Source organism: Palaemon carinicauda, chromosome 45 (genome assembly GCF_036898095.1).
Source record: "Palaemon carinicauda isolate YSFRI2023 chromosome 45, ASM3689809v2, whole genome shotgun sequence".
Classification (NCBI taxonomy): domain Eukaryota; kingdom Metazoa; phylum Arthropoda; class Malacostraca; order Decapoda; family Palaemonidae; genus Palaemon; species Palaemon carinicauda.
In genome coordinates this window covers 21,775,178-21,789,229 of record NC_090769.1, presented here as the reverse complement: position 1 = coordinate 21,789,229, position 14,052 = coordinate 21,775,178, and the positions used below count along the sequence as shown (strand labels likewise).

The 14,052-nt window shown below is 31.8% G+C and overlaps 1 protein-coding gene across 3 annotated transcripts in view; it reads right to left on the bottom strand.

The window, feature by feature from the left end:
- Atg14 (autophagy related protein 14) overlaps positions 1 to 14,052 on the bottom strand; it is a 50,441-nt gene that overhangs the window by 14,394 nt on the left and 21,995 nt on the right. For all 3 annotated transcript variants that reach the window (XM_068367628.1, XM_068367630.1, XM_068367629.1), the window contains exons 3-7: positions 11,701 to 11,806; positions 7,352 to 7,433; positions 4,152 to 4,267; positions 2,149 to 2,270; positions 1,373 to 1,545 (exon numbers count right to left, since the gene is read on the bottom strand). In XM_068367628.1, the coding sequence (XP_068223729.1) occupies positions 1,373 to 1,545; positions 2,149 to 2,270; positions 4,152 to 4,267; positions 7,352 to 7,433; positions 11,701 to 11,806 (599 nt within the window). The remainder of the gene's footprint in view (positions 1 to 1,372; positions 1,546 to 2,148; positions 2,271 to 4,151; positions 4,268 to 7,351; positions 7,434 to 11,700; positions 11,807 to 14,052) is intronic.

Genomic DNA, 14,052 nt, shown 5'->3' with positions numbered 1-14,052 from the left:
ATATATGACATGTCCTATATAAACTATTAACAACGTCAAAAACAGATATATCTGTTTTGACATTGTTACTGTTTTTAGAATGATATATCGTTAATTTATTCACATCATTTATTTATTTCCTTATTTCCTTTCCTCACTGGGCTATTTTACCCTGTTGGAGCCCTTGGGCTTATAGCATCTTGCTTTTCCAACTAGGGTTGTAGCTTGGCTAGTAATAATAATAATAACAATAAAATAGTTATTGTCCTTATTTCCTAATATAACTAGAAAATACTTAGTATTCAGAAAAGCACTCTCAGTTATATAACATCAAATACAGAACAAGACTTTATAGAGATGACAGAGCCATTGTTCTACTAAGGATTCAAAATTTACTTATAGAACAGAATCAGTTTCAACTTACTCTTCTCTGCAAACAAGTAAGTTGAAATTGATACTGTTATACATGAATTTTCAAGTCCTTGTGTAATACTGTAGTGGCTCATTATCTTTTCTATAAACATCTGTTCTGTATGTGTTGTACATACATATACCAAGGCACTTCCCCCCAATTTTAGGGGGTAGCCAACATCAACAAATGAAACAAAAACAAAAAAGGGGACCTCTACTCTCTACGTTCCTCCCAGCCTAACAAGGGACTCAACTGAGTTCAGCTGGTACTGCTAGGGTGCCACAGCCCACCCTCCCCCGTTATCCACCACAGATGAAGCTTCATAATGCTGAATCCCCTACTGCTGCTACCTCCGCGGTCATCTAAGGCATCGGAGGAAGCAGCAGGTTCTATATGTGTTGTATAATTGTGAAAACTAAAAAACTTACATTACCGAATACCTGGGACTTCCCGCGAATAATCCAACTTGCAAATGTCAAACCCGCAAAAGTTAAAGTCTGACTGTATAGACATACGTACACTATTATATTCAACTACAGTACTGTATCTAAAAAGTTACATGTATGACCTTTGACAGACTCTTCTAACATTTCTAACAATTATTTACATATACAGTATATATATGATTATCATTGTTATATGTACCTTTATTGCTAATACACATTTAGCATATATGTTGTGTTAGGAATACATGTATGCAAGTATTCTTGTTTATTGGAGCATAGGGAATACTATGTAGCATTTATATAATCTCATGTGGCATGCATTTCATATCTTAATTATCTGGTATTATTGCAACCAGTCTTTCCCGTAGCCAGCCGCTGTTCACAGCTCCTCCAGTGTATTACGTTTATTTTGATTATTTTCACTCATTATATGGCTTAAGAACTTACGCAAGTGTTTCTGTGAAAACCTTATTTACCTTATATCTAATGATAACTAAGAATTACAACTTAATAGAATGAAATATGACAAACTCACATAACAAATTAAACGCTGAATAATCTCCCGAACCGGGCAACAGAGGATGAACTATTCTATACTGAGTTTCATGAGAAGTATCAGTATAAACCCATCTCCCACGAACGTAGGTTGTCTGGGCAGCCTCTGCAATTGCAGACACAGTGTCTAGGTGTTGAGGATCTGCGTCAATACTGCGAATGCAAATATTTTCAAATGTTACATAAACTAGAAACAACAACGATAAAATAGTCAATTCTCATAATTTCAATAATACAAAATGTATATCTGAAAAGACAAAGAGCAACTCATTTAATTCCGGGGAGAGCAAATTCTTCATAACAATCTACAGTAGTTCATTATTAACTGATTACTGTAACCACATATGATATGAGATATTATATACTGTAGAAATAAGGTGAATTGACAATGCAGTGTCTTTAAGGCAACCAAACCTTCTGCTACAAAATTAACTGATGATGATGATGATGATGATGATGATGATGATGATGATGATGATGATGACAATGATGATGATGATGATGATGACGATGACGATGACGATGACGATGACGATGACGATGATAATGACAATGACGATAATGATAATAAGAAACAAACTCTTTTTAATTAATTTCTAAGTAAAAATTAACAAACAAAAGAAGATTAACTATGTAAAAATGGGTTCAACCTTATTAACAATATATATAGAAACTCCTAAAATCATTAGAAAATAAAACACGCAGAAGTAAAACAAGAGGAAACACTAACTTTAAAAATAAAACAATGGACATTACCTTCTGGCAGGTTTAACTTCCGTTATTGGGAAGATATAACGCGTTAACTGCCGGATGTTTCCCCTTATAACTCCTTTAAGTTGAGCATTACAGATAGCTAACTGGTTTCTTTTGTCTTTAACCTGCAACAGATAAACATTAAATACTGTATACATGAAGCAACACTCATAAATTCAAATCATGTAACTAAAAAAAGTATAAGATTAATAATTTTCATACAGACTTAATGATTGAAAATGCATATACCACAGTCTGTGATTTTGTATATGGTTTAAATGTCAAAGAGATTAATCATTTTCATACAAACCTAACGATTGAAAATACATATACCGCAGTCTGTGAATTTGTATATGGTTTAAAAGTCTAAAAGATAAATCATTTTCATACAGACCTAACGATCGAAAATGCATATACCACATTCTGTGAATTTGTATATGGGTTAAATGTCAAAAAGATTAAGTATTTTCATACAGACCTAACAATTGAATATGCATGTACCGCAGTCTGTGAATTTGTATATGGTTTAAATGTCAAAAACATTAATCATTTTCATACAGACCTAATGATTGAAAATACATATACCAGTCTGTGAATTTGTATACGGTTTAAATGTCTAAAAGATTAATAATTTTCATACAAGCCTAACGATCGAAAAAGCATGTACCGCAGTCTGTGAATTTGTATATGGTTTAAATGTCAAAAAGATTAATAATTTTCATACAAGCCTAACGATCGAAAAAGCATGTAACGCAGTCTGTGAATTTGTATATGGTTTAAATTTCAAAAAGATTAATAATTTTCATACAAGCCTAACGATCGAAAAAGCATGTACCGCAGTCTGTGAATTTGTATATGGTTTAAATGTCAAAAAGATTAATAATTTTCATACAAGCCTAACGATCGAAAAAGCATGTACCGCAGTCTGTGAATTTGTATATGGTTTAAATATCTAAAAGATTAATAATTTTCATACAGACCTAACGATCGGAAATGCATGTACCACAGTCTGTGAATTTGTATATGGTTTAAATGTCAAAAAGATTAATAATTTTCATAAAGACCTAACGATCGAAAATGCATGTACCACAGTCTGTGAATTTGTATATGGTTTAAATGTCTAAAAGATTAATCATTTTCATACACACCTAACGATCGAAAATGCATGTACCACAGTCTGTGAATTTGTATATGGTTTAAATGTCAAAAAGATTAATAATTTTCATACAGACCTAATGATCGAAAATACATATACATGTCTGTGAATTTGTATATGGTTTAAAAGTCTAAAAGATAAATAATTTTCATACAGACCTAATGATCGAAAATGCATATACCACAGTCTGTGAATTTGTATACGGTTTAAATGTCTAAAAGATTAATAATTTTCATACAGACCTAATGATCGAAAATACATATACGTGTCTGTGAATTTGTATATGGTTTAAAAGTCTAAAAGATTAATCATTTTCATACAGACCTAACGATCGAAAATGCATATACCGCAGTCTGTCACTTTCCAAGGATAAGAGTTTACTGAATATCAAAGCATTCGAGATAAGCAATCATTTTGGGAATGGACCAAAACTTAATTTGCACAACAGAAAATCATAAAATATGCAGCTAAACTTAATGATAATACTGGGAGGCATTCCATACTAAAGATTGAAATTTTTTAATGTTGTTACTGTTCTTAAACAATTTTTTTTCCTTGTTTCCTTTCCTCACAGGGCTATTTTCCCTATTGGGGCCCCTAGGCTTACAGCATCCTGCTTTTCCAACTAGGGTTGTAGTTTAGCAAGTAATACATCATACATATACCAAGGGACTTCCCCAAATTTTGGGGAAAGCCGACATCAAATAAATAAAAAAAATGTGGACCTTTATAATGATGATGATAATAATAATAATAATAATAATAATAATAATAATAATAATAGTAATAATAATAATAATAATAATTGCATTAAAGGATTCTTTTCATAAAATGAAGTATAATAACATACCTTGCACTCAAACTGCTCCACAATCTTTATCATTTTATCTAGCCTACGGTGAAATACGGGTAGCTGTCCTCGAATCTCTTCATTCTTACTAGCTACCTCGGCAGATTTTTTCTTAACTGAAAGTAAAGATATTTTCAACTAAGCATCCATCTATTATTTAACAATATCAATGCGTTAAGGTACTTCTAACTCAACATCCATCTACTGATACTTAACAATATCAATGCGTTAAAATATTTTTAACTCAACATCCATCTATTTCATAACATTATCAATGCGTTAAGACATTTTTAACTTAACATCCATCTATTAATACTTGACAATATCAATGCATCAAGATATTTTTAAATCAATATCCTTCAATTATTTAACAATATCAATGCGTCAAGATATTTTTAACTCAAAATACATCTATTATTTAACAATATCAATGGATTAACATATTTCTAGCACAAAATCCCTCTATTATTTAACAATATAAATGCGTTACGATAATGTTAACTCAAGATCCATCCATTATTTAACAATATCAATGCGTTACGATAATGTTAACTCAAGATCCATCCATTATTTAACAATATCAATGCGTTAAGATATTGTTAACTCAAGATCCATCCATTATTTAACAATATCAATGCGTTAAGATATTAACTCAACATCCATCCATTATTTAACAATATCAATGCGTTAAGATATTGTTAACTCAAGATCCATCCATTATTTAACAATATCAATGGGTTAAGATATTGTTAACTCAAAATCCATCGATTATTTAACAATATCAATGTGTTAAGATATTGTTAACTCAAAATCCATCAATTATTTAACAATATCAATGTGTTAAGATATTGTTAACTCAAAATCCATCAATTATTTAACAATATCAATGTGTTAAGATATTGTTAACTCAAAATCCATCAATTATTTAAAAATATCAATGTGTTAAGATATTGTTAACTCAAAATCCATCAATTATTTAAAAATATTAATGTGTTAAGATATTTTTAACTCAACATCCACCTATCATTCGACAATATCAATGCATTAAGATACTTTCAACTCATCCATCTATTATTTAACAAAATGAATGCATTACGATATTCTTAACTCAACATCCATTTATTAGCATTTAACAATATGAATGCATGACAGTCTTACAAATGCATCAATAATTAAAGACTAAGTGTTATGTAAAAGTAATCAAAATAGAAAACCAAATAGTGACATAATAATCAGGCATATCCAGCACTGTCAAACCCCACAAACTATAGTCCATTTCTTTTATCGAGGCAGATTTGCACCAACTCGCAGCGGTGCCCTTTTAGCTCGAAAAAGTTTCCTGGTCGCTGATTGGTTAGAATTATCTCGTCCAACCAATCAGCGATCAGGAAACTTTTCCGAACTAAAAGGGCACCGCTGCGAGTCAGTGCAAATCTGCATCGCTAAAAGAAATTGACTATAGTTAAGCAATTAGTGACATAATCATCAGGCATATCCAGCACTGTCAAACCCCGCAAACTAATCACTATCTCTAATAGGTTAAACTGGTTTTCTAGCTTCATACCGCGGATTATTCCCTCCCTTCACGAGTTCGCAAATGTTTGTTTTCATAACACTACTCTTCCTCTAGAAATATTTCTATCACATGTCTAATGTTCTAGAGAAACTAGCTATGATACACGTTTATAAAGTATTCAGTGTAATTTCAGGCTATATATTGTGATGGGCCGAGAGAAGGTTGTGACTCAAAGACAGGGTGAAAGCAACTGAGTGAGTTTATTATAGAACACTCTCCTTTATATACAAAAGCTCAGGGCAACAGGAAATTTCATGTTAAAAGTTAAAGTTAAAGTTGCGGGTTTTAGGTCTCCACAGAGACGATTTACATCGTCCTCCTCGGGCAACCATTAGCCAGCAGGGACTATCACTAGTCCCCTCTAACCTCCCCCCCAGGTGCCACGTGGGAGTACCCCCCGGTAGAAGGTCTCACAGTATTCGCGTCCCTGGCGGGGACCGAACTCGGGACCTCTATAATAGAGATCCCCGATGCAACCAACCTTGCTATCCGGAGTTCAAAATCAACACCGTTACCCTTGAGAAACACAGACATGTTTTTTTCAGGTTCTTTTTAGTGCGAGGGGAGAGCGAAGATACAAACACAAAATGAACTACAGTATATACGATCGTGTGACATACGGTTGGTACAATATTCATTCGTTTTTTTTTAACTGTATTACAAAACAATTCTTTATGTCAAAAACTTAATAAATACTTCCAATCAATTACAACTGTTATGATTCAAAGCCATTTTATCAACAGTCAAATAACCTTGTTTCATTACCAATTCAAAGCTCTCTTCAGTTTACGACCAACCAAATAATGATCAGTTATTATAAACATAATAGTTATTATTCCTTATCTATCATTAATTATAACTAGTGGAACCCGTGTAAATTACACGAAATGATATTTTCAATACTAATAATCTTGTTCCTAACCTATACATGTTTGAATAAAATGTCCCGAGATTAATTTTATAATGAAGGTTATGGAAATTGATAGAACTCAATTTATTTGTCTAATATATAAAAAAAAATCAGGTGCTAAAAACCAAATTGGGAAAACTATATAAGATGTGCTTTGGTTAAGTAATCAAAGTCTAATGTGAATTTGTAAGAGTATACCATGAAATTATTTCCGTTTTCTTTAAAGCGTGAATTTGTAAGAGTATACCATGAAATGATTTCCGTTTTCTTTAAAGCATGAATTTGTAAGAGTATATCATGAAATTATTTCCGTTTTCTTTAAAGCGTGAATTTGTAAGAGTATACCATGAAATTATTTCCGTTTTCTTTAAAGCGTGAATTTGTAAAAGTATACCATGAAATTATTTCCGTTTTCTTTAAAGCTTGAATTTGTAAGAGTGTACCATGAAATTATTTCCGTTTTGTTTAAAGCGTCAATTTGTAAGAGCATACCATGAAATTATTTCCGTCTTTTTTAAAGCATGAATTTGTAAGAGTATACCATGAAATTATTTCCGTTTTCTTTAATGCATGAATTTGTAAGAGTATACCATGAACTTATTTCTGTTTTCTTTAAAGCACGACACACAAACTAAATAACACACATGCTATCGTATTAATATATAGAAGATAATTGCACTTCAATCATTAGATCTAATAACTAACTCAACTCACCTATAGAAATATTTTCTTTGGTACCGTCTACGACCAGCTTCAACAAGGCAACACGACCGCGAACTTCATTTATCTTCTCTTGCTGAAAGTAAAAGAAAAAAAAAGTTACCAGGTGTTAAATAAAATTTATACAAGAAATTACAAATCATATTCTTATCATGATTGTTTTATCAGAATTTGACACTGTAAAAGAATTAGTATCAACTTTATTTTATTCATATATATATATATATATATATATATCTCCTTCCCTCACAGGACTATTTTCATTGTTGGAGCCCTCAGGCTCAACAAAGAAAAAAAGGATAAATATAGAGAAAAAAGTGAAAGAAAAATACAGTAACTTCTGCACATAATATATATAAAATCAACTAAGGCAATTTGAACTATCTGGTCCTTCGTTGGGGCCAGGGAGACCGGACAGCAAAAACGGAAGAGTAAACAAAAGCCGTATAGGCGCCAACAGTACTCCGTCCGCATACGGTGTACCGACGCCACAACCGGATGATAGATTATCTAATCTTACTAGTGTGTTTCAAATATCAATGACTCTAGCGCCATTCATCCGGGGGAGACAGAACTCCTAGAAAGTATGACGTCATTTGGAGACAGACTTCATTTCGTATTTTTAAAATAACTCTTGATTACGTCATCGTGAGATTGAGTTACGTCATCTGTTGACATTAAAATGAACTTGTACATGGTGACATCTTGTTAGGAGAGAGAGAGAGAGAGAGAGAGAGAGAGAGAGAGAGAGATACTTTTTAAACTTTGACTTTAACTAATTACATAAAGATGGCAATGTTTCTATATATATATATATATATATGTGTGTATATATATGTATAAATATATAAATATATACATATATATATATATATATATATAGAGAGAGAGAGAGAGAGAGAGAGAGAGAGAGTGTTTTGAATTTAACTAAGATTATCTAAATTATTATATAAAGTTGGCAGCGTATTTCTGGCCGAATTATAATGTTCATTCTGAGAGAGAGAGAGAGAGAGAGAGAGAGAGAGAGAGAGACGTTTTAATTTTAACGATGATTATGTATATGAAGGCAGTGTATTTCTGTATTAAACTGACATAAGCCAATGATAAAGCTCATTGAGAGAGAGAGAGAGAGAGAGAGAGAGAGAGAGAGAGAGAGTATAAGTTTTAATTTTAACGATGATTATGTATATGAACGCAGTGTATTTCTGTATTAAACCGACATAAGCCAATGATAAAGTTCATTGAGAGAGAGAGAGAGAGAGAGAGAGAGAGAGAGAGACTCCATTTGCTCTTGGGTGGATCAAATTATTTAAACATTTGTAGAGTTTTTATGATCTTGTCCAACTTATTCCTGAATTCGTATACTGTTACTGAGAGAGAGAGAGAGAGAGAGAGAGAGAGAGTCCATTTGCTCTTGGGTAGATCAAAATTATTTAAACATTTGTCGAGTTTTAATCACCTTATCTAACTTATTCCTTAATTCGTTTACAGTATTACTAAGAGAGAGAGAGAGAGAGAGAGAGAGAGAGAGAGAGAAACTAAAAGCCAGGTCAAAAGATACATTCTGCAACATAGGACCAGTGGAATTCTTGCCTTAAGGCAGTGCCTGGGAGTTCCCAGCGCCGCAGACCTTAGTGCGCATATGCAAGACTTAGCAAAGGAGAAATCCCAAGAGTGACCTCGCAGACTCTAAAACACTGGGAAGGAATTGTTAATCGAGTCTTATTTTATATATATACTATATATATATATATATATTTAATATCAAACCAATTGTTTCAATATTAATAATAATGATGTTGTGTATGAAGGTGATTATCATGGAACTCGAAAGGCCATAGATATATTAAAGCAATCTATGTAGAGGAAATATGTCAGAAGAATTTGCGATACTTACTAGATAGAAGAATAGAATTATTATTAAAATTATCATCAACTTTTATTAAAATAATCTTTTTAAAGCTATAAATACTACAGCAAGGAAAAAAAAATATGTACGAGGAATCTGTGATACTTACTAGATAGAAGAATAAAATTATAGTTAAAATGACCGTCGACTTTAATAGAAATAATCTTTTTAAAGCTATAAATACTACAGCAAGAGAAAAAAGGAAATATGTCTGAAGAATTTGCGATACTTACTAGATAGATGAATAAAATTATAGTTAAAATGACCGTCAACTTTAATGAAAATAATATTTTTAAAGCTATAAATATTACAGCAAGAAAAAAAAAAGAAATATGTACGGACAATCTGTGATAATTATAAGATAGATGAATAAAATTATAGTTAAAATGACCGTCAAATTTAATAAAAAAAATATTTTTTTTACAGCTATAAATACTACAGCAGGAGAAAAAATATGTACGAGGAATCTGTGATAATTATAAGATAGAAGAATAGAATTATTGTTAAAATGACCGTCTACGTTAATAAAAATAATCTTTTTAAAGCTATAAATACTACAGCAAGAAAAAATAAGGAAACATGTACGGACAATCTGTGATAATTAATAGATGGAAGAATAAGATTATAGTTAAAATAACCGTCAACTTTAATAAAAAATAATCTTTTTACAGCTATAAATACTACAGCAAGGAAAAATATGAACGAAGAATCTGTGATAATTATAAGATAGATGAATAGAATTATTGTTAAAATGACCGCCAACTTTTAATAGAAATAATCTTTTTACAGCTATAAATACTGCAGCAAGAAAAAAAAGGAAATATGTACGAAGCATCTGTAATAATTATAAGATAGATGAATAAAATTATAGTTAAAATGACCGTCAACTTTAATAAAAATATTTTTACAGCTATAAATACTACACAAAGAAAAAAGGAAATATGAACGAAGAATCTGTGATACTTACCAGATAGAAGAATAGAATTATTGTTAAAATTACCGTCAACTTTAATGAAAATAATATTTATACAGCTATAAATACTACAGCAAGAAAAAAGAAGGAAATATGTAAGAAGAATCTGTGATAATTATAAGATAGAAGAATAGAATTATTGTTAAAATTACCGTCAACTTTTATGAAAATAATCTTTTTAAAGCTATAAATATTACAGCAAGAAAAAAAAAGAAATATGTACGAAAAACCTGTGATAATTATAAGATAGATGAATAGAATTATTGTTAAAATGACCGTCAACTTTAATAAAAATAATCTTTTTACAGCTATAAATATTAGAAGAACAAATAAAAAAAATCGCATCAAGCTTATAACTGCTTTCACCTTATCAAAATTCAAACCGCAATCAGCATACATCTCGAACTGCATTTAACACATATCTCGATCGAATAAGCCAAAAAAATTATTCCATTCATAAAAACATAAAAACAAAACAATAGCGTGAGTAACGGATCATTTTTATCAGATATGACGTTAAAATATATAAAACTTTTCTCACGGGACAATTTTACCCAGAGAACGCTTCTCAGAAATATATATCCGTTATTAAAATATGGCGAAACCAGATCTTAATGTCAAAAAGATATTCGTATATTCAAGTAAGGTTTGTGTGAATTTGAAAAGAGTTATGAATCGGGTAGTTGAATCGGTAGAAATTCAAAAAGTTCAAACTTGCAGCGAATGTTTTTATGTTGAACAGGCTGACATAAGTCTTTTTATAGTTTATGAAATATCTGGGCTACTTATCCCTGTTTGAGCCCTTGGGCTTATGGCATATTGCTTTTCCCACTGGGGTTGTAACTAAGCTAGTAGTAGTAGTAGTAGTAGTAGTAGTAGTAGTAGTAGTAGTAGTAGTAGTAGTAGGAGTAGTAATAATATTGATAATAATAATAATGAGTTATACGGAAGAGCAAAGTGTCTGGCTATATATATATATCATATATATACATACCTATATATATACATATATATATATATATATAATTAGGCCAAGATCTATCTATCTATCTATATATATATATATATATATATGTATATATATATATATGTATATATACATATATATATATATACATATATATGTGCGTGCATATATATTTTAATATTTAGCCGTCATTTTTGACAGGTGGCGTACACTAGTATCAACATAAATAGAAGCTTCTGAGTTCTTTATTTACCAGTTCATACCACACACACACACACACACACACACACACAAACAAACAAACGCAAGAGGCAAAAGATGTTATAGTTTTAAGTGCGTGCACATCTATTTAGATAGCTAGCCGTCATTTTTGACGGCTAGCGTACACTAGTATAAACATAAAAAAAATAGCTTTTAAGTACCTTATTTACCAGTTCATACCACACCTCACAAACAAACAAACATACAAACACAAGCGGGGGAAAAAGACTTACAAGCAGAAGTGGTTTCGTTTTGAGCGCGTGCAGGCGAGAAACCTCTTCTTCTTGATCCAGCAATTCGCTGCGATGTCTAATGTACCTTAGCTTCTTATCAGCGTATCTGGAAAAGCAGAAAAAGATAAAAAATCAGCTTCATTATTGTTGTTGTTGTTGTTGTTGTTGTTGTTGTTGTTGTTGTTGTTGTTGTTGTTCTTCTTCTTCTTCTTCTCCTTTCCCACAGTTATCCTTACAATACTGTTAAATATTTGCCGTGAGAAAAACGGTAAAAAGCCGTGAAAAAAAGGTAAAATATCCTGGAATAAATGTTGCCAGATATTAAAAACGGATATATTGACGTAAAGGAGTGATATTACGGTCACCAACCCTTAAAAGATAATGATAAAATAGGGTAAAAAATATGGTCACTTGTATTTACTGAAATACGGCTGAGCAGTATATCTATACGGAGAAATTCCGATTAAAATTACGATTTTTTTTAACTGTACGGCAGTGTTTCCCAACATTTTGGGGTTAGGACCATAAATGCAGTCTTAACCTGGGTTAGCAACCCTAATTGTAATAACAAATCCAACCGTATAGCTGTATAGGTGTTTTAAAACCCCGCCTCTGTTGTTACTATGTGTCCAGTATAATTTCTACCTTGTCTTACTAAAGTAAATCTTTTACATTAATAACTACAGTTTTCAATCCAGTCCAATCCTTTTCTTCCATCCCCAATTGTTCTATACATTACAAAACCTCCGAGGAGAATAAACAACATAGGTGACAACACATTCCCTTGCAGTACTCCACTGTTCACTGGAAATTCATTTGATAGAGCTCCACTACCATTAACTTTGCACTTGCTATGCTCATGAACAGAATAATCAATTTTACATTAATTCCTTAGTTACGTTTCATCTCAGGACAAAAAAAAAAAAAAAAAAAAAAAAAACTGCCAAATATTCATAATATATTAAAGAGATCGAAAGGACGGACTGACACAAGGCAAATCTAATGCCTTGATTTACTTTACTTAGAGGACTGCTTTCCTAGTGTCGCACCCATACGGAAAAGTCCCACCTGGCTGCAAAACCCACGATATGTTTATCCTATATCCTTCAAGTATTTCTAGGAGTCCACCAAAGCAATTTGATGTGTCATCTTAAGAGGTATTGTACTCTGAGACAGAACTCAAAGACACCATTGAAATTATTATTATTATTATTATTATTATTATTATTATTATTAGTAGTAGTAGTAGTAGTAGTAGTAGTAATTATTGCTATTATTATTATTATTATTATTATTATTATTATTATTATTATTATTATTATTATCACCATCTAAGCTAAAACCCTAATTGGAAAAGCAAAATGCTATAAGCCCAAGGACTCCAACAGGGTAAATACCCCAGTGAGGAAAGGAAATAAGGAAATAAATTAACAATATGAGAAGTAATGAACAATTCAAATAAAATAACGTTAAACCAGAGATGATAATAAATAAGAAAATAAGGAAAACTGGAGCACTTCAATAAAAATTGGTGGCGTATTGGAAACGTCCCGGCCTGGGGTTCGAGTCCCGCTCAGGCTCGATAGTTTCTTGTAGTATCTGCAACCTCACCATCCTTGTGAGATAAGGATAGTAGGTTTGTAGAAACTTATATGTCTACTGCTGAGTCATCAGCAGCCATTGCCTGACCCTCCCTGGTCCAAGCTTTGGTGGAAAGGGGACTTGGGCACTGATCATTGTATGGTCAGTCTCTAGGGCATTGTCCTGCTAGAGCAATGTCCCTCTCCCTTTTCTCTGCCATTCATGAGCGGCCTTTAAAACATTAAAAGTAATCAGCAGGTATGGCTGACACACCAATACAGTAATACAGTGGGTAACATGACATATGATATGATATGACATGATATCATAGAGGTGAGTTTGGGAATCACATGATACAGACGTGAGTTATGGGATTCCCGGCAAATATTAGTCATCGGAAGCGCCACTGACCTATCATAATGTGACGCCCATTAAACTTCCGTTCACAAATAAATAATAATGACAATAACATTAATAATGGTAAGAAAAATAATAATGATATTGACATGTTATGTTGAACAGGCTGACTTAAGTATCTTTTTATAGTTTATATATGAAACATGTTTAAATGTTGTTACTGTTCTTGAAATAGTTTAATTTAATTGTTCTTTACTTCGCATATGGTATAATCATTCCTTATTTCCCTTCCTAACTGGGCTATTTTTCCTTGTTGAAGCCATTGGGCTTATAGCATCCTGCTTTTACAATTAGGGTTGTAGCTTGGCTAGTAATAATGATAAGCTACTTTTCTCTGTTGGAGCCCTTGGGCTT